The sequence below is a fragment of the Bombyx mandarina genome, chromosome 16, assembly GCF_030267445.1.
Source record: "Bombyx mandarina strain Sakado chromosome 16, ASM3026744v2".
Lineage (NCBI taxonomy): Eukaryota > Metazoa > Arthropoda > Insecta > Lepidoptera > Bombycidae > Bombyx > Bombyx mandarina.
Genome location: NC_143222.1, coordinates 11,308,134 through 11,329,441, shown reverse-complemented (window position 1 = coordinate 11,329,441; position 21,308 = coordinate 11,308,134). Strand labels below are relative to the sequence as shown.

General features: G+C 36.6%; 3 protein-coding genes across 18 annotated transcripts in view; 2 read left to right on the top strand and 1 right to left on the bottom strand.

The window, feature by feature from the left end:
* The window catches only part of Cngl (Cyclic nucleotide-gated ion channel-like), a 205,462-nt gene extending 200,494 nt beyond the window's left edge, over positions 1 to 4,968 (top strand). For 10 of the 16 annotated variants that reach the window (XM_089733641.1, XM_089733634.1, XM_089733631.1 and 7 more), the window contains one exon: positions 711 to 4,967. In XM_089733641.1, coding sequence (XP_089589767.1) covers positions 711 to 854 — 144 coding nt within the window. In that variant the 3' untranslated portion in view covers positions 855 to 4,967. Of the gene's footprint in view, positions 1 to 710 lie in introns of all 16 variants that reach the window. The other 6 variants (XM_089733642.1, XM_089733643.1, XM_089733629.1 and 3 more) reach the window with 2 other exon arrangements.
* A 2,251-nt stretch (positions 4,969 to 7,219) lies between these two features.
* On the top strand, positions 7,220 to 10,500 carry LOC114240504 (uncharacterized). Its single transcript, XM_028171071.2, has 2 exons — positions 7,220 to 7,633; positions 9,174 to 10,500. Exons 1-2 carry the CDS (start codon positions 7,458 to 7,460, stop codon positions 10,441 to 10,443), a joined length of 1,446 nt encoding a protein of 481 aa, XP_028026872.2. The 5' UTR covers positions 7,220 to 7,457; the 3' UTR covers positions 10,444 to 10,500.
* Positions 10,501 to 12,708: 2,208 nt separating this feature from the next.
* HDAC3 (histone deacetylase 3) lies at positions 12,709 to 20,555 on the bottom strand. Its single transcript, XM_028171060.2, has 7 exons — positions 19,989 to 20,555; positions 19,019 to 19,207; positions 18,532 to 18,806; positions 17,958 to 18,145; positions 17,377 to 17,517; positions 14,911 to 15,029; positions 12,709 to 14,176 (listed from the first exon to the last, which is right to left on the bottom strand). The coding sequence occupies exons 1-7, from the start codon at positions 20,227 to 20,229 to the stop codon at positions 14,016 to 14,018; spliced, it is 1,314 nt and encodes a 437-aa protein (XP_028026861.2). The 5' UTR covers positions 20,230 to 20,555; the 3' UTR covers positions 12,709 to 14,015.
* Positions 20,556 to 21,308: the final 753 nt, after the last annotated feature.

Sequence of the window (21,308 nt, the reverse complement as noted above, 5' to 3'; positions counted from 1 at the left end):
TCACGGCCCACCTGGCAATCGCAACCTGCTGTTAAATGGTTACCGGAGCCCATAGAAATCTATCTATCTACCCTTTAAGCCGACCCTCATTACTGCTTCACGGCAGAAATAGGCAGGGCGGTGGTACCTACTCGTGCGGACTCACAAAACGTCCTACCACCAGTACAGTAGTTTTTCATTAATGAAGTCTTTACAGGCAGTAAAGCCATTCATTCCCCACCTGCCTGCCTATTTCTGCCGTGAAGCAGTAATGCGTTTCGGTTTGAAGGGTGGGGCAGCCGTTGTAACTATACTAAGATCTTAGAACTTATATCTCAAGGTGGGTGGCGCATTTACGTTGTAGATGTCCATGGGCTCCAGTAACCACTTTACACCAGGTGGCTGTGAGCTCGTCCACCCATGTAAGCAATAAAAAAACCTAATTATTATGTAGAAAATATAGAATTACGAGTTCTTAAATAAACCAATAAAATCTATACTAAAGCTATCAATCACTTTTGCAGGCAAATTTAATGATTGGAGTTATAGTTGTTAAAATAATTGAAACACAGGCATAATGGTTAAGGTATACTTTCAAACCTTGTGTATGAGATTCGGTAGCTGCGAAAAATCTGGCTGCAAGCTCATTTACTAAACTTTACCAACAAAACAACACTAATAGAAATAATGACTAGCTCGATCTATTTCAAAATAACTGACTCCGTCCCCAGCTAGGACCAGAGCCCTCGCTCCGACAATCAAGAGGGCTGATCCTCCGAGCGGCGAGTCTTGATCGAGAAACCACTCCATCCTCGGAAACTCGTCGATTCGGCTCCCTGAAGAACACCAGCACAGAATCGCATAAGCGACTTTGATCCGTCACGCAACATGGACTCAAAACAGAGCCCAAATGGAGTCCACTAAACAACAAAAATGTTCCCTCTCTCTGCTACTCGAAAATTGAAGAATGTTCTAGAGATATATCCACATCAGACGATACCAATTGTAATGATAACGAAACTGATACATGCGTGATAGATGATGCAAAAGAAACACAACAAAAAAATCCATTAAAATTTGAATCTTATTTAAATAATGATAATGTAGATTTTACGAATGATGAATTAGAACACTCGAACGAAACAATACTTGAGAATTGGGATTATAATGGTGAAACAAGTTTCAAATTATTAAGCGACGACAGGGAAAATACGACAGATACCGCAAAGGTTAATGTCGTTGAACATAACGAATGTTCTGGTGATGGGAAACAAAACGTTAGGGACGACAATGAACACAAAAATACAGGTAATAATAGTAGAGCCGTTGAAAATGTTAACAACGATTCCGCCAATGCATTTAGAAACGTAAGCGATGAACGAGAGAATATTGATCAAAACACGAATGAGCATCAAGATGGCGGTCAGCTTTTGGTAATTATCATTTTTTACGATGATCACGATTTAATATTGTTTCTTGTGGTACATTGAGATTTTGCACGTTGCGTTGTCAGTTAATCCAATCCAGTCTTGAATAAGATTACCTACATAGATTAATTTCTTTTTTTTACTTTCACTATAAATTTATGGATTAAAAGGTAACTTAAATAACTTACGTACATACTTACGTACTTTTATCAAAGTACAAACAATCCATAGAAACCTTTAAAATAAAAAAGAAATACATGTATTACTAAAACTTGTTTTATTGTTTCATCTATAAATGTGTAAATTCGATATAATTGTTTTAATTGGCGTTCCGAAGATATGTTTTTAATTTGCCGCCTTTTTCTTTAAATTGGTTACATAATATAACTGACAACGCCTCCGTATTTGACATTCAGCAAATTTTTTGTCTATGGTATCAAGTTTGTACTGTAACTTAATAAATAATTTATTGTATTGTAGACAAATTAGCAGTCAGAGAGAACAATATAATCATTAACTAGTAATCGAGACGTTTAGAAGTTCAACTTCAAAGTTTTTTGTAGTTTTCTTTAGTAGGTAACCTAGCTATAAGTAACCAACAATCTTGTGCACAAATCGTGTATGTACCTATTATTTTTCATATTATTATGTATTGTAAAATAAGATCGCATTCCAATAAATATGCATACAGGTTGTTAAATAGGTAATTGTCGAAATTAAGTCGAAATGAAGTTATAAGATGATTAATTACTTAGCTAAAACAAAGGAATAAATATTTTATAATTTGCGTTTCCATGAACAACCTATCTTATTAGCATAATTCAAATTGTGGTCTGACATATATTGTAATATATTTAGATAAGAGTAGGTATTATCTATAGTTACCATAATACATGTTATGGATTCAGAATTAAACTATGCTAGTTCATAAACTTTATTAATAATGAAAATGATGCTATCTATAAACTTTAGTACGAATTTTGTAATTCTGCGACTCTTATTGTGACAGACAAGCAAGGAATTAGTAGGTAGTTAATAGAGAGGGAGACTATCAGACAAAGTAGGGAAATGGCATTGCCAAAATGTAGTGACAAAAAAATCTTATCTATAGTCGCTTGTTAGCGTCAGGTACTACTCACTCATTAGCACCAAAATTCGTGTCTTCATATTCTGATATACCACTTTAAGTAAACATTAATTATTACGGTATAATTACACATTCATTTATAACTGATAAATTCATTTTCTACTCATGCGTGGCGGAACCTTATTTGGTTTTTGTTAACTTATTGATGTGAAACATCTATAGCCGCACGGAAAACCGATTTCTGGCGTGGCGACGCATGCCGTGGCGACGCGTCGCCACGCTATATGATCGTATATATACAGTATAATAATATGCAGTAGTGTGTACGGTGTGGCGACGCGTCGCCATACGCAATCGACTGTGCGATTCTCTGCCACTCGATCCGGCGTTAAGCCATCTCTCTCGCTACACTGAGCTCGGATACCTATAGTGTATACTCCGTAGTGTATACAGTGTTGTTGACTACAGTACACATAACCTGTGTTTTACTTGAAAACAAATTATTTTTTCGTAATATTTTATTTTATCATTATGACATATTTAGTTCCTATCACAATCTGTTCTTTTCTGCATAATACTTTTACAAAATAATGTCGATGTTTCACATCTGCCCGGCGTCCCGTGACGGCTCACACTTTTTTTTTAATGCACTATATGGTTGCTTGGCACTATTTGTTTCCCAAATAAATAAATAAATTGCTACAAAATAAACTTAAAGAACAAAAACATAATCGAAATATTACAGTAAAATTATTTTAAGACGCATTCCAAAACATTCCGTTTCGTGCCAAACAAAAGGTTTTAATAAAAATTTAAGCCATAATAATATATAAACTCTGAAAAGTACCTACTAGTTACTAATCTTCTAAAATAATGTAAATATTAGTTTAATTGATATTCATAAATCTGTATAATATATGTACTATGTTTTATGTATAACAACACCTGATCACGAATTACCTAAATTAAATATAAGGTAAGAGCCAAATTCCCAATTTTTTAAGCTTTACCGTCTTGGGTGACGGTACTCACGTTGCGATGGATCCTGGTAACCATCTAACACCAAATAGACCATGACCTCAATCACCCATTAAGGCTTTTTTCATAAATAGCCCGTATTCTAAAATGTTATTTACCTCTAATGTACCTAGACACCGCTCAACAAAATACAAACTGTTGGCTTAGCGAAATAAACATCTTCTAATTGGCAACACTCGAGGCTTTTCCTCAGTCGAAAAAACCGCTGATAATTTAGTATTGCGGCGGGATATATAAAACATGAAACCTCCGCAGCTCCGTCTGCTTTTTTTCCCTACCTAAGCTGAGAGTCTTGAGAGGCTATATCAGCGTAACCTTAACTAGTAGGTTAGCTCACGGGGCTCAAACCTGACGACGTTGCTAACACGAACCCTAGAAAGAGCCGTGCTTCGCAGAATCTACCACCGGACCGGCAACGCGACCCACTGAGAAGATCCGGCGAGAAACTCAGTGGGCTCTGTCTGAGGGTCAATTTACTCGTCGAGCCCTTCGTTGCAAGCGAGGGGTTCGACGAGAACGGTGACCGGTGCTTGAGGTACCTAAAAGCACCGTTAGTGGATCGGGAGGATCCGAAATGACGTGTTTGGGGCGACATCGACTGCTTTCCATTCTGTCCGCAGGATCGGGAATGAGCCCCGTCCGCATTAGGAACATTTCAAGGCAACAATATAACTCGCTCAAATCTGTCGCGCCAAACACCCGCCTCACTCAAATAGCTTTAAAAGAATTATTCTGCTTAAATATTTCAACACGTGTAAATTAGAGAAATACTCATTACACTGATTATTATAGTGTACAAATACTAGAGACAAGAATTACTTACGCTATTGTATGTAAGAATGTAGATACAAAATAGATATTGATAGTATATTTAAGTAATGTAATTGAAATATTTTTACTTTAATTTAATTTGTAATTTAGATAGTTCTAGAAGTAATTTAACAAAATAAACAATTGATTTGAAGTATTTTCTTATTTCTAAACGCTAATGGTAAGAGATCTTTCATTTTATCCGCGCCTTTCTAAGAATACTAAAAATATAGTTTTAAAAATAAAAACATATGCGTTACACAGAACGCACAAATAATTAAATGAACTGGATATTACGCTTAAAATTTATTGTTTTCTACTTTAGCCTAGGATTGATCTACAATTTTTCTAATGAAATACGTACTTAACAATTGTTCACGATTGACTTCCACGGTGAAGGAATAACATCGTGTAATCAAAATCAAACCCGCAAAATTATAATTTGCGTAATTACTGGTGGTAGGACCTCTTGTGAGTCCGCGCGGGTGGGTACCACCGCCCCGCCTATTTCTGCCCTGAAGCAGTAATGCGTTTCGGTTTGAAGGGTGGGGCAGCCGTTGTAACTATACTGAGACCTTAGAACTTATATCTCAAGGTGGGTGGCGCATTTACGTTATAGATGTCTATGGGCTCCAGTAACCACTTAATATCAGGTGGGCTGTGAGCTCGTCCACCCATCTAAGCAATAACAAAAAAAAAACACTGGTACATTGGTCCCATACAATACATTCTAAATTATTTGAGAGACCTAAAGTCATGTTGCGCTGTGTGCTTAGTGCGAGTTTCTTAACGTTCTCGATAGCGCGTAAAAGTTAAGCCAATTTTGTATGCAGTTAGAACAGCGCCCCTAGCGGCAAACGTAAGCAAACGATCCCATTCCATACAAATATATGAGCTAACTAAAACTAAAAACTCGCACTAAGCACACTGAACTCAACGAGAAATCATAGATAATATACACTTCATATTTAAGACAGATGAGAAGCAAGCTACAAAAGCATCCATTAAGTATGTATAATAGGAGATTTCGAACATTTTAGCAAAAAATTGACATAACTTATGCAAATATGGCATAAGTGATATTGATCTCTGTATTCAGAAGTCAGTGTAATTAAGTGAAATGTTGTTCACGTTAAAAACCTCAAGTCAAGTCTATAAACAATCTATTTTAACATAAATATATAATATTTTGTTCAGTTCCAAGAAGTCTAATTCCTTCTTATATCGTCACAAAATGAACAGATCATTAATTGATTTATTATGATTATACTCAATAGCACAACAAAATTATTCATCAGATATAAATAATTTAAAAGGCCATAGCCATTCTGTGTATTTTTTATTTATTGAAGTGAAAACTACTTTAGATTCGTTGTGATTTCAAACCGGATGCAACGGAAAAAACGACAGGTAAGAGACACAAATACAAAAATGTGTAGGATGAAGCCAGCAAAGAATGAGACAGAAATATACATACTATTTAATACAGCGCCATCTGTGAGATTTTTTAATACTAACGTGTGTATGAAAGCTCTTGTAGTGAATTTTAATTTAGGATTATACGTGAAATTAAAATATCACCTTACAATTATTTACTAATGACAAAATTTTACATATACTTAAGACGTTTAGGATAATTGTATTTTAATTTTGGAAGGTTTCACTTCTACCACGTGTGAATTGCACATATTTTGTATTTTTTTTTTATTGCATATAGCTGACCCGGCAGATTTCATAGATCCTCAATGGATAAATAAAAGGCCTAAACTTTTGTATAAAATAAATTTAAAACCAACAATCCGTCCGACGGGGGACACATCAAATGAAAAACAAAATTGTTATTTTTATTTAATTCCGAGCATTTTCAATTTATCTACCTTTTAACCCTTCTCTGGACTTAAATAATTCAAGAACAAAATTATCCAAATCGGTCCAACCGTTCTCGAGTTTTAGCGAGACTAACGAACAGCAATTCATTTTTATATATATAGATATGATTGGACGAGCTCATGGCCCACCTTGTCGGCAGACGAGCATGCGCCCCACTTGATGGTGAGTGGTTACCGTCGCTTATGGATGTCAACAATGCCAGGGGCAAAGCCATGCTGCTGCCTACTTCTAAATGTTATGCTAAATGTGCTGTATCTATGTATATAATATATCCCTGGACTCCGAAAAGACTGCGCTTTCGACGTAATTTTTAGAATATCTTCAGATTGATTTACCGGGTGATCTTCTGAATCTTGATAGCGATCGAATGAAACTGGCATAAAAGATCGCTGAGCAAAGCGGGCTAACAAAATAAAATTTTAATCATGTCATCATCATCATCACTAAGTCATGAAATTTAGCTGTAAGTTTGGTCTGCGTTCCATTCTCTGGCTAATTGAGGAATACCGTGGAGTTCGCTCTATGGAAATGAGCAAAAAGTGACCAGACTTTTTGGCGGAAACGCGAGCAGAGGCTATGTAAATTGTGTGTGAGTGTTTCTTCGGATTTAAATGTGTACGGTGTTAACGGTTGTTTATTAACTTTATCTGTAAAAGTGCAAAAATCTAGAAATTTTAAACAAAGCCACTGAACGTAGGTTCACGTGATCTTCTAAAAAGTCTTAGTAAACAACGACCACTTTACTGAGTCTATAATATTTCATCCTTTCGTGTCATCTCGTTTAATTTAATTTCACTTCAATTGATTAGCAATGTCTCAAATGAATAAACATTATCATTTCGCTCCATATCAATTCTCCTAAAACACAAATTATTATTATTTATTTAAAAGATTTTTATTAAAGATTAGGCCGTAGGGTGCGATACCTTCGCCTTTCCTGTTGAGAATTTTTTTTTTGAAGTAGAGAAATTTACTGAAAAGTGACAACCGTACGTACCTACAGCAAAACAGAAAAAACATTGATTAGCTACTTATGTCAGTTCAGTGACATTTTTGTGACCATTGCATAAAAATGTGATACGTACTTACTACGCAGTAGTGAGCACAATAGGTTTTAGAAAGGACAAAAATACTATTATTAATATGTAAAATGTCAGAAAAATAATGTATAAAAGTACACTTTTACATATTGAAATTAACATAACCAACTAGAATTATTTTAACAAATGTCGCCCCCTAAACAACCACAAAGATTATTTCAATTAAGCATTAAGAGTTGTTTAAATGTAATTAATTACGCTTGTTACGTTATCGAAAAAAGTTGTTCAGAGGGAGAGTTCGATGAGTGTGAAAAAAAAGTATATTCATTGAAATGCCACCTGATGACTGTTTTACCATGCAGGTAAAAAATTTTAACCTTAATTCATGGCATTACACATCGTTATTACATTTGCATTCTGTTCATTTCTTTTATGCTTGAACCGACCACCACTGACACTAAGAGGAATATGTTCATAAACATGCATTTAACAAGACTGATCATTCGAACTGGTCAAGTGCTGTAGACTGTCATGTTATTAATGGTTTTAATTTTATGAGTTGCCTGCTTTCATCATTCTTCTAAAAAACCACATCTATTCACATTTTGGAATCATTGATACCAAAATATCACAATTTAGCAAAATAATGCAATGATGACGATTCACAGTTTTCATAGAAGTCTATCAGAATCAGACCTATCCATTAATGATTAAATTTGCTATAAAAACGATCTCAAAACACATTGGCCTGAACATAAACAGATCCACCTCACATAAAATGCAGTGCCATCCATCGCACCTATAAATCTGTATTGTTGCTGCCAACTTTTAGCAATACCAATAAACTGATATAGACTTCAAACCAGATATTTCAATTGCACAAAAACTTATCTGAATTATGAGTTTTGATTTAGATTCTCCTTGTTTATATATTCATACAATACAAGTCTTACAAAAGCATTACCTGTAAATCAATAAGATGATAGCTATAATAATAGTATAATTAAATCTTTAAATGCATGTCCCAAGTTAGCAATTGTCTTTCATACTACAGCATCTAAGCTGTCCCGTAAGTGCTTAAATATGACTGATTGATGGTGATTGAGTATAAACTCGTTCAAACTTTTTGAGTTGTACTGGACAACAAATTGTAGAATTTTATGATTCAACAAACAACAAATTGTAGAATTTGTTGTTTGTTGACAAATAGCAACAGGGTCAATGCCCAGCCAAATTCAGTATCACTATTAAAACTAGTATTTTGGAGAGAACACAAACATAGACCAGTTTTTGTCTCTGGAACCTGTGACTTGGAGTGACCTACGACTAGTAATTTTACACTAGTAATATTCAAGTATGATCAAAATATTTCAGTATGATAATAGATAAGGTTTGGGCAGATAACTCAGCAGTAGGCAGAGGCTTAGCTATGCCCCTGGTATTTCTCACATGAAAGACGGCAATCATCCACCATCTCATGGGCTGTATACTCGGCCGCCCCATAAAAAAACTTGATGTAAGCATAATATTGATATGCCTGTGTCAACAAAAAATACACATTAAATTAATAGTATTATAATTCAGTTAACGTTTAAGATGAACTACACTAACTGGTGGTAGGACCTCTTGAGTCCGCACGGATTTTACCACCGCCCTGCCTATTTCTGCTGTGAGGCAGTAATGCGTTTCGGTTTAAAGGGTGGGGCAGTCGTTGTAACTATACTTGAGATCTTAGAACTTATATCTCAAGGTGGGTGGCGCATTTACGTTGTAGATGTCCATGGGCTCCAGTAACCACTTAACACCAGGTGGGCTATGAACTCGACCATGTAAGAAAAAAAAAAATTAAAAAAAAAAAGCACATACTCAGCTATTTCATTAATATCAATTATATTGTTGCAGGTTATTCGATGTCATCTGTTCAGAACGAACATGCTGCCAGTACCGTGGCGATCCTCGTATTCAGCTCCACGTGTTGACTCATCCCAACATGACAGTCTTCCGCAAATGCGATCTCGATAACTCAATACCCCAACCATTCTGGATCGAAACTCTCTCGAAATTCAGTCGTCTTGTCGTTCTCGACCTCAAATTCATATGCACAGACGAAATACTCAACGTAGTCGGCCTGAATTGTCTCCTTCTCGAGGAACTAAACATAGTCTCGAAAGTTGATATATATAAATCTCTTTTTAATGCATCCGTTTTGATCAGAAATGTGTCTGATGCTGGTTTATACTCAATTGCGCCATTGAAACTTTTACGTATTCTAGCGATGGACCCGCCACGGAACGAACGAGCCAACCGCGTCGGTCGTTGCGTCTCTCAAGCCGGCATCATCATGTTGATAAGCGAATTACCCAGTTTAGAAGAACTGAGAATCGAATCCTGCGATATCGGTTCCACGTTAATCGGCACTGTCATGGAAATAGGTCCTTTGAGTCTTCAGAAAGTCAACTGTCATTACGCTTCAGCTGACGGTATTCGAAAACTAATAAACATATGTCCGTGCTTACGTGAATTATCGATCACGCACTTGTCCGAGCATAACAAAGACGCTATATTGGATCAGATTTCAACCAGTGAACTAAGACTGAATAGGTTAAATTTATCTTTCTTCTCATACTCGGAGTCAATGCAGAAACTCCTACTATTCAAGGGCTGTTATTTGACTCATTTCTCTCTGTGGGAAATCGAAAACTCCTTGACTTTGGACGCGATTTTATCGATAGGACTATGTTGCACGAATTTGAACTCTCTCTATTTAATGAGTCAATCTAAAAGCTTGGAGGTGCCGAGATATTTCCAGCGACCAAATAATATCTTTAACAATTTACAGCACCTAACAATAGGCAACGATACATTTAGTATTGAACAGATTTTAACTTTTTTCCTTAATTGTACGAGCAATCTTCAAACGCTGGTACTGAAATACCAAACTAAAGTCAACATTGATAATACTTTGTCTAGCTTACTGCGTAAAGGATGTTTCAAAAACATCGACAATCTCTGGTTAGACTGCACTTTGGAGGTTTCAAAAAACGTGGTAAAAGAAATAATACAATGTTGTGACAAACTACAAATGTTGACTGTAGATCTAAATGAGGACACAAGCGATTTTCATAGGTACATCAGCGATAATAATTTGGATCTAAAACTAGGTAGTTATTAGGATTAATTACTGTATGTGTACTGTATTTATTTTAATAATAAAATATTTTACTATTGACATTGTTTTTGTTCTTCTGTTAACTTTTCTAATCCTGAGAATATGGTTTGTTTCAGATCGTAGAATACTACTAAAATCCCCACTCTTATGTTAAAAAATTATATTCTAAAACCACAATAATTATACCTAATTAACAGAAACTAGCGAAATCCGGTCACCCCAATCTGTGTTTATCGCTAAGTTTATCAAAAATATTTCTTGCAACTGTTAGCGCGCTACTTACCGTTCGTCAATCGTACTGTGATACAAAACCTGTTCCTAAATGCCAAAAACTATTAAGATTAATCAATCACAGACCGAGTAAACTGGAAGTAGAAACGAAACCTTATGAATCATTCTATCTCACTCTCACACAGGTCATATGTTTGTCTCTTTCGTTTCATCGAGATTCAAATCAAATCGACGCCAATGTACTTTCACTTCCCAAAACATAGGTACCTTGTCAATCCTCATCAAAAACTTTCAAGTGCCCTCTTTTATGCTAATAAAAATAGGAACATTTTTGTGCTAACACCGATAAGTTGATATAAAAGCAATAATTGAAACAGGATTATAAAAAGCATGTACGTAATTATAATATCTAGAACATTAATTATTAACACGTAAACATTAGATGTAAAACATCATTAACAACATTACCTACTTTTTTTCATAAACATTTGCGTTCACAAATTCAAATAATCTACCTACTTTATCGTAAATACTATCAAACAATACTTATTGAATGACTGGAAATGTGTGCTGAGAATAACCATTAAAAGAAAATAATATTAATTATTAAGCAACAAAGTAAATGTACGTAAATAACATGCTAAACCAAGTGTATAATCTATGTGCTAAACTATTAATTTGACTGATGACTGTCATCGTGATTTCATGATTTGGCATAGATAATTTATGCAAAGGAATCAAAACTTCGTACAGGGCACCAACGCAAGGTAATTTTTGTTTTTCCCTACCTAAACTGGTAGCCTTGAGACTATGCCAGCTTAACGGAGCGCGTATGTGAGCTCACGAGGCTCTACAGATGACGTTGCTAACGCTAGCCTTGGTAAGAGCAGTGCGTCGCAGAATCTACCACCGGATCGGAAGCGCGACCCACTGAGAAAATCTGACGAGAAATTCAGTAGGCTGGTTTACTCGCTGAACCCTTCGTCGCAGGCGACAGGTTCGACGAGAACGGTGCTGGTACTTGAGGTACCAAAAAGCACCATTAGTTTACCCATAGATTATACACTTAATATTGAGTTTACCATTCGGTCCGCTGGATCAATGTGCTTAGAGCGAGTTTTTTAACGTTCTCGATAGCGTAAAAGTTAGCTCATATTTGTATAGAATGGGATCGATTGCCTACGTTTGTCGCTAGGGACGCCAACTTCCAACTGCATACAAAATTGGGTTAACTTTTACGCTATCGAGAACGTTAAAAAACTCGCACTAAGCACACGGGTATGCGCAAGGTAATCGTGACGTAATGTTGCGTTAAAATGCTGCATGAAAAAAAACCATGTCATCGTGCATCAACAATCTGATTAATTGAAAATCAAATGTTCATCACTACATAGTATAAAACAAAGTCGCTTTCTCTGTCCCTATATTCCTATGTATGCTTAAATCTTTAAAACTATGCAACGGATTTTGATGCGGTTTTTTTAATAGATACGAGTGATTGAAGAGGAAGGTTTATATGTATAATAACATCCATTAAATAGTGGAGAAATCAATAATAAATTACAGTTTCCGAAACGAAGCGAGGGCGGGTCGCTAGTAAAGTATATTTTGAATACCATGTAGGTGTTTCATAAGCTAACTTTGTTAATAAATACAGATAATTTACATAAAAACCATTTTGACTACAAGTTTATTTTGAATGTTAATCATTTTTAATTAATTACGAGTAAAGCTAATGAAATGGACAAAAAATTATCAAAATACTTGACCTTGTTGAGTGTGAGAATAAATCGACTCTTTATATACGCGTATAAAGCGCGGAACGTCGGAATACCAACTATTGCGCAATTTGATTAAAGGTATTAGGTATCGGCCTATATGGAAGTGTTTAAGCGCGCTCTATTAACGAAAAAATATTTTGCTGTGAATTTAGGATTGATTTTTGTATTTTTAATAGGTAAAATTTTTGTTTAAGGTACTGTTTTTTCAAAAATCCTTTACCGATTTCTGCAAAATATGTGAAAATAACCTCAACACTAACAGAGTTACAGAACTTTTAATAAATAACGGGCTGGTATAAATAATAGCAAATTATACATTAAAGTTTAAGTCTGATTTTAAAGATACATCGAGATCTACAGCTAATTACTAATGGACATTGATCTCTCTAATTCACAACACAGTACGATTCCTAATCACTATTATACTGGTGGTAGGACCTCTAGATTACTGGTGGTAGGACCTGTAGAGTCCGCACGGGTAGGTACCACCGCCCTGCCTATTTCTGCTGTGAAGCAATAATGCGTTTCGGTTTGAAGGATGGGGCAGCCGTTGTAACCACTTACCACCAAACACTACTATAGAACTTATATCTCAAGGTGGATGGCGCATTTACGTTGTAGAAGTCAATGGGTATCCAGTAACCACTTAACACCAGGTGGGCTATGAGCTCGTCCACCCATCCAAGCAATAAAAAAAAATTAAGGCTGATTGATTCTTAAAGGTGCTCAAGCGGAACAGAAATGAGTTGGTATTTACTAGTATTGTCGTAAATGCGGTTAGCGATCGTGTTGTGCTGGTATAATATAGTCCAGTCATTTTAGGCCAAATTAGGTGCATATCTCGGAAAATTCAAAACAAACTGAGCTAATTCACTGACTGCTCGATTCAAATATGTTGTTGTCAGCCTGCAATGTCTATAAAATTACAACACATATATACATTATTCTAATTGGAAATCTTGCTTCAAAACTTCATTCTATTATTAAAACGTGAAGTGAGATAGAAATAAACTAATATGTGGTACTGGTAGTAGGACCTCTTATGAGCCTGCACGGGTAGGTACCACCAACCTGCCTATTTCTGCTGTGAAGCAATGATGCTCTGTTAACTACTTAATACCAGGAGGAACCTGAATTCACCCACCCACCCATCTAAGCTATAAAAAAGAAAGTTAAAACTTATATTTATCATAATAACATACATAGAAATCATACAACACTCAAAATGTTCACTCTACTGTTAAAGCCGTTGTAATATTACGTAGTGTTACTCTATTTAATATATTCACAATAAAATTAATACCAATATTGCCATGATCGTTTGATGTGGAATGTAATTTGTTTCTAGAGTTACTGTTAAGAAGCCATACCCACTGAAATCAAAAAAACACTGGCACTATAACGTTTTTTTTTTACACTTAACAGACCTAACACAAACACTTTATTAACGTTTTCAAATCACTGTCTACCTCCGGTGCCTTAGTCTGCTAGAGCTAGAATGCTCATTCTGTACTTCTTGTGCACATGTCATATAGCGAGGGGATCCGGAGGCAGTTCTATTTGCTATGGATCCTTAATCTCTGGTGGCAACTCCTTATCGTTATCTTTCTCATCTTCGTAAAACTCGTTTTTGGGCTCCACCATTTTGTCAGCATCGTCCTGACTGATACGAACGTCAGGATCGGGTTCGTCCTTGATTCGGTAATCTTCAGGGAAGAAGTCACCTGGAACATTAAGGTTTTTAACTTAAAACTACAAACAAGAAGAGGTGATTATAGAAAGGCAGACTTAATAGATTTTGAATGTTACTAACTGCAAGCACCGTATAGAGGGTCGAGCTGCTAGAAGTGGATGCGAATGGTGGGGGAGCGTTAATTAAGACGTCGTATAGAAAGGCCTATATCCAACATTAGACATACAGGTTGATGATGATCATGACCTTCAAACTGGTCATTGACCTGCATGACCAGTTGATTGAACTTGATTTTTTTTATTTTTTTTATTGCTTATATGGGTGGACGAGCGCACAGCCCACCTGGTGTTAAGTGGTTACTGGAGCCCATAGACATCTACAACGTAAATGCGCCACCCACCTCGAGATACAAGTTCTAAGGTCTCAAGTATAGTTACAAGGGCTATCTCACCCTTCGAACCGAAACGCATTGTTGCTTCACGGCGGAAATAGGCGGGGTGGTGGTACCTACCCGTGCGGACTCCCAAGAGGTCCTACCACCAGTAAATCTGTGAGGTTATCTTTCAGGAATAGACCTGTATATATGACTATACGATCAGGACCCTCTGTTAATTATTAACTATTTTGACGTTTAGAATGTCTATGATGTTTTGCTCTATGACTTTTATAAGTAATACAGAAAGTATTTTTTTCGTTATATTACTTGATATATATGACCTGTGTAAAAAATTTGTAAACTGCTTGTGTTAAGTATAACATGAATACCTGGTATGTGAGTCATTTGTACTGCGGGCGAATGTTGACACATCTTCAGATTATCGCATACATATTTGGTTATAGCTTCTAAATAAGCTTTGCTATTGGCATTGTTTGTGCTTTCAGGCCTGGAAAGTTAATTTAGGAAATTATATTATGGATTAAACACTTCTTGCTACTGTCCAGGTAAATTTCCACATTGTCCACAAACGGCCGTCTGGTGTAGTGGTAAGTGACATGGTCACTACACAAGGGGGTCGCGGGTTCGAATCCCGCCAAGGGAAGATATTTGTATGATAAATATAAAATTTTATGGATGTATATTAAATATATGTATGTGTATAATAAAAATCTTACATTTATATCCGTTATCTGGTACCTGTAACACAAGTTCTTTACGAACTTATCACGGGACCAGTTAACGTGGCGTGATTGTTAGTAAATATTTATTTGTTATTATTATTTATTATTTGCTGAACCTGGTACATTTTCACATAAATTTATGAAAGATTGCCTAATATTGCATCAATTTTTGTTGACAATAATTATTATAATGCAAACAAGACGCTATTTTTGTAATAGAGACAGCAATCTTCTTTCTTAAAATAGATGGCAATATGCATTGACTTCTATGAGATTTAGTAAACACTTAATTCTGTGTGGAATATGATGGTATTTTAGCCACACAGTGCAATAATGATAAGGACCTTGAAAGTTTTCTAGGATAGGTTAATTGCAGATGCTCGTGATCACGATGGCATCACGAATATGTTTAGGGAACACTTTGCGGTTAGTTCGCCATTGGGACCATCACAGTCAGGGTGTGTGGGTGATTCTCAGGGGCGGATAGTTACTGCTAGGTTTACGGCTAACGAAGTCAGAAAAGTTATTAACTCCATGTCACGGGGTAAGTCTCCGGGTCATGACGAGCTGAGCATAGAACACCTAAAGTATGCCGGTGTACACTTGCCCCGAGTCTTGGTTATGTTCTACAATTTATGTATAGGACACTCCTACTTGCCTGAGGAGATGTTGAAGACTGTGGTAGTGCCAATTGTGAAGAATAGGACCGGGGATATATGTGATAAAACCAATTACAGACCCATCTCGTTAGCAACTATCATAGCGAAAGTGCTTGACAGTTTGCTTAACATACAACTTGATAAATATCTTCAGATACATGATAACCAGTTTGGTTTTAAATCAGGAATGTCTACAGAAATAGCCGTATTGTGTTTAAAGCAAACTGTCAAGTACTATACTGATCGAAAAACTCCAATTTTTGCCTGTTTCCTCGATTTATCAAAGGCATTCGACCTGGTTTGTTATGACATCTTATGGCAAAAACTGAATAATACTAAAATGCCGAAAGAACTAGTACAGATATTCAAATATTGGTACGCCAACCAGCTGAACGTGGTACGATGGTCGGGTGTCTATTCGAGGCCATACGGGATGGAGTGCGGGGTGAGGCAAGGGGGGTTGACCTCGCCCAAGCTCTTCAACCTGTATGTGAATGCTCTAATCGAGGAGCTCAGCAGTACTCATGTCGACTGCCATATTGATGAAATATGTCTCAACAATATCAGTTATGCTGATGACATGGTGCTGCTGAGTGCGTCGGCCTGTGGGCTGTCTAAGCTGCTTGGCATATGTGAAAGGTATGCTCTAAGTCACGGTCTGGTGTATAATACAAAGAAGAGTGAGTGTATGGTGTTTCAGGCCAGAGGTAGGTGTCTGGATAACATTCCCTCCGTCAAACTGAATGGTACGCCACTGCGCAGAGTAGACAAGTTTAAATACCTAGGACACTTTGTAACCTCTGACCTGAGGGATGATACAGACATTGAGCGGGAGCGGAGAGCGCTGTCTGTAAGAGCTAATATGATTGCCCGCAGGTTCGCTCGATGTTCGCGGGATGTCAAAATCACTCTATTTAGAGCGTTTTGTACGTCTTTCTATACGTGCAGCCTGTGGGTGCTCTATAGTCAAAAGCAGTACAGCGCCTTACGCGTCCAATACAACAATGCGTTCAGGGTGTTGTTGGGGCTGCCTCGGTTCTGTAGCGCGTCGGGAATGTTCGCCGAGGCACGAGTCGACTGTTTGTTTACGACCATGCGGAAAAGATGCACATCCCTGATTGGCCGGGTCCGGGTCAGCCCTAACAGCATCCTGAAGGCATTAACAGACCGTTATGACTGTCGGTACTTGAACCATTGTACCATGGTTCACTTGCGGACTAAATAATATTAGTAATAATAATGGTTGGTTCGAAGTAGGTATCAGTGGAATGGAATATTTGAAATGTATTCCACTGATAGCTACTTTTAATAAGTGTATATTTTTTTATTTGATTGGTTTTGTTAATGTTAAGTATATTTCAATGATACTATGTACACATATGGACTTATTGTTGTCTGAAATAAAATAAATCATTCATTCATTCATTCATTCATTATAGACTTAGTGCCAAACCTGCTGATCTCTGGATGCAACTGAAGATCTGGTGCAAAGAACTCTAAGTACTCATTATATGGAAGCTCGTTGGAGATCTGTTCGTCCACAAGAAGTGAGGTTTCGTATGTCCAGCAGCGAGCTACATTTCTCAAGGTATATCTGCATGTTCAAATCAATACTTATCGACTTTTCATATATTGAACGACTCATGAAGTTGAATTATTATAATTTTATTTTAATGAATAAGAGATAAAAAGGGGTGATGCTCTGATATTTTTTATTAATTATTACTGATGTTAGGACCTCTTGTGAGTTCGCACGGGTAGGTACCACTGCCCCGCCTATTTCTGCCGTGAAGCAGTAATGCGTTTCGGTTTGAAGGGTGGGACAGCCGTTATAACTATACTGAGATCTTAAAAACTCATATCTCAAGGTGGGTGGCGGCATTTACATTGCAGTTGTCTATGGGGTCCAGTAACCATTTAACAACAGGTGGGCTGTGAGCTCATCCACCAATGTAAGCAATAAAAAAAATTACTTATCATATCAATGACAATTTATGAACCTCTACTTATCATTAAATAATGAAAAATACTCACCCTCCTCCGCCCACCACCAGGGTTGGCACATTTAAGTTTTTAACGAAATTCACACACTCGCCATGACCTCTAGTTGAGAGTGAGAAGCAACCAAGCCTATCGCCAGCCAGCGAGTCAGCACCGCACTGTAGTACTATCGCTGTTGGTTGATACCACTCCATCACATAGGAGATCACTGGTTTAAATACCTTTATTCAATTAAAAAAAATATCTATATTATACAGAAGACAGTGTTCAGAAGAAAATCAAATTCGCAAAATTATAATTTGCGTAATTACTGGTGATAGGACGTATTGTGAGTCTACACGGGTAGGTACCACCACCCTGCTGCTGTGAAGCTGTAATGGGTTTCGGTCTGATGGGTGGGGCAGCCGTTATACTGTAGAAACTGAGACTTGGATTGAGGTGGGTAGTGGCATTTATGTTGTATATGTCTATGGGCTCCAGTAACCACTTAACACCAGGTGGACCGAGAGCTAGTCCATTCATATAAAAAAAGATGAAAACTATTATATACACTGTTGATTTAAAAAAAACATTCTATTAATTTGGATAATAAATCATTCAAACTGACCTGTATGTAGCTTTGATCATCTATGCCTTCTTTCAGTGGTACATTTACTGAATAATATCGTCCACTCTCTGCACCAATTTCATACATATCTCCCGTTCCAGGGAAGAAATAGTTCCCATACTTGTGGAAGCTAACCGTCATGACTCGGTCAGTGAGGTAAAAAGCTTCTTGAACGCCATCTCCGTGGTGAACATCAATATCTATGTACAGAACCCTTGGATGATATTTTAGGAGCTCTAAAATTGCTATTACTATATCATTGACGTAGCAAAATCCTGGAAAAAACAACCATTATGTTACATCTTAAAAAGTGAATTAATCTATTTAATATTCAAAACAAGATCGCTACTTATTGGGCTTGTTAGATAGGGTTATAAAAAATCACATAATGTGTTCCGTTTTGCATAAAAATATCAAATTTCATTTTCAAAGAATTAAAATTGAGGTTAATATGCCCTATAAAGTAATTTGAACATTTAATAATCACCAGAAGGTTCAAATTTCTTTGCATGATGCAAGCCCCCAGACCAGTTGATGGCAATGTCACAAGTGTTATTATTCAGCTTCATAGCACCTTCCAATGAAGCTCCAGTGTACATTGAGCAGAAATCGAAAAGACCTTCGAATACTGGACAGTCGTCTCCAACATTATAGTGCAAAAGATCTTTTGAGTAACCTACAAATAATAGGAAATTAAGGGTCATAACTCTAAATTGGTGGACGAGCCCAAAGGCCTCATCCTGGTTATGGCCAAAAGTGCCGCAATTATTAAGAGAGCCAATAAACATCACAATTTGAATAATACTGTGGCGGTAGACATCATAGAACGGAAGATATTTGACAGATGCCTGAATCTCACGACATTTGCAAAATAAACTTGCATATATACAAGTTCAGAACAACAACATTTGGACCGTCGGTCTACCAAATGATATCACGTCGGGGTCACCAGTATGGAGGGATATACGACAAAGGGATGATCTTCCACTGAGTGGGTAATGTATGATGGCTATGACCGCCACAACACCACCCGTCTTGTCTACTTAAAATCTGGTTGGTTAAACTGTACTGCCATTTAACTAAACTACACCAAATCTTTGCAACAAGGTGTTATTTTAGTATTTTAGAATAATCTCACAAACTGTATATATCTTCAAAACTAATTTACCTAATTTACACAAAACTCAAAAGTGGCAGTGGCAGTTTACTTCAAATTAAAAACTTCATATACATATTTCGTATGAATATTTGATAGAAATAATGAAGTCCCCAGGAGAGCAATCCTCAGGAACATGGGCAACCTAACAAATACTTCTGCATGTGCATTTTCAGCACAACCACAACCACTCAGACAAAAGTGTCTAAGAAGATATAATATTTAGAAATTACAGTGTAAATTAGTCCAATATGTTGCATTCTTATTTCAATCATTCCGGGGGCACATTGAAACAACTCACTCTGTATATTTTGAGGAGTTACATTTTGCAGAAACTCTATGTAGTCCTCGCTGTGGAAACGGCACATATCGTGAGCGCTGGCCCTATAAGGCTTATATATCTGCATTTTCTTATGAAGACCATACTTCAACACGAGACAATGCGTCACAGCCAGCCTGTGGGGTTTCATTGGATGCCCTGGACCGTAGTGGAAATTACCCACGTCCGGATTATAGAAATACGCTACCCTTTGTTGAGTCATAGTGGATAAACAAATACGAATTCTTTCAACACAAAAATTATACTCAAAATGACAACTATCACTATTAAACACTTCGTTAACTGGACGTCGCCGAGCATGATTTATGCTGCCGCTTCATAATGCGTTAACAATGATGCAAAAGTCATCACTGCTTTAATTATAATTAACTATCGAGAACTGTTTTTTGGAATCTAATAATACTAATGATATTAGTACTTTTCGTGTTAAAAGGTATGTTTTTATTTATGATTAATTTTTGATTCTTCCTTGTAAATTGTGAAATGTGACACAATTTGTAATCATTTCAGTTTTGGCATATTTTTTTCGTCATTTCTAGTTCGATAGGCAAAAGGAACATAGAGGTCCATATTATTAACTTTAAGATTGAAAGCATCTTTGTATATTTTTAATAATTTTATTTCTACTCTGGAAATGAGAAACTTACATTGATTAGATTATTACGCCACGTATATGTTAAACAAAGGGGAAATCTCAGCTTATTCATAATTCATAAGAGACGTCGCGTCGCGTCGTACTGAATCGAGAAACACGGCCAGATAAGTCATTCGACTTTATTTTGAAGAACTCTTATAAACAAGAATGTCAAGAATGTTTGAAAAACGCTATCGTTGGGTTGATGCACCACCTGCTTAGCTCGTGCAAATATGGAAGAGGGAAAGAAGAAGACGGGAATACGATAAAAAATTCTTTCATCAGTTTGAGAGTGAAGTATAAAAATTTACGTACAAAGTAAATTTTGAGCGTGCTGAAACACGACTCGATGAACAGATGCAAAAAAAACTGTGCTTGTGAGTTGCTGCAAAGCTAAATTTAGTCGAAGTCGTAGAATTTCATTAGTAATTAAAGATTATTGATAAACAAAGTATCAAATTATCAAAATCTCATAGAAGCTGCAGACTTTTTGTCGTGAACATATGGTGTAAAGATGCATGAATTGTTTTATTTGATATATAATTTTATTTTTCACACTACAGGAGCAATTTTGTTCTTGTCACAGTAAATTTCTCTGTGTTCCCTTTGCCTACTAGCGGTGGGCTGTAGCGGCATTTTCGGTTAGC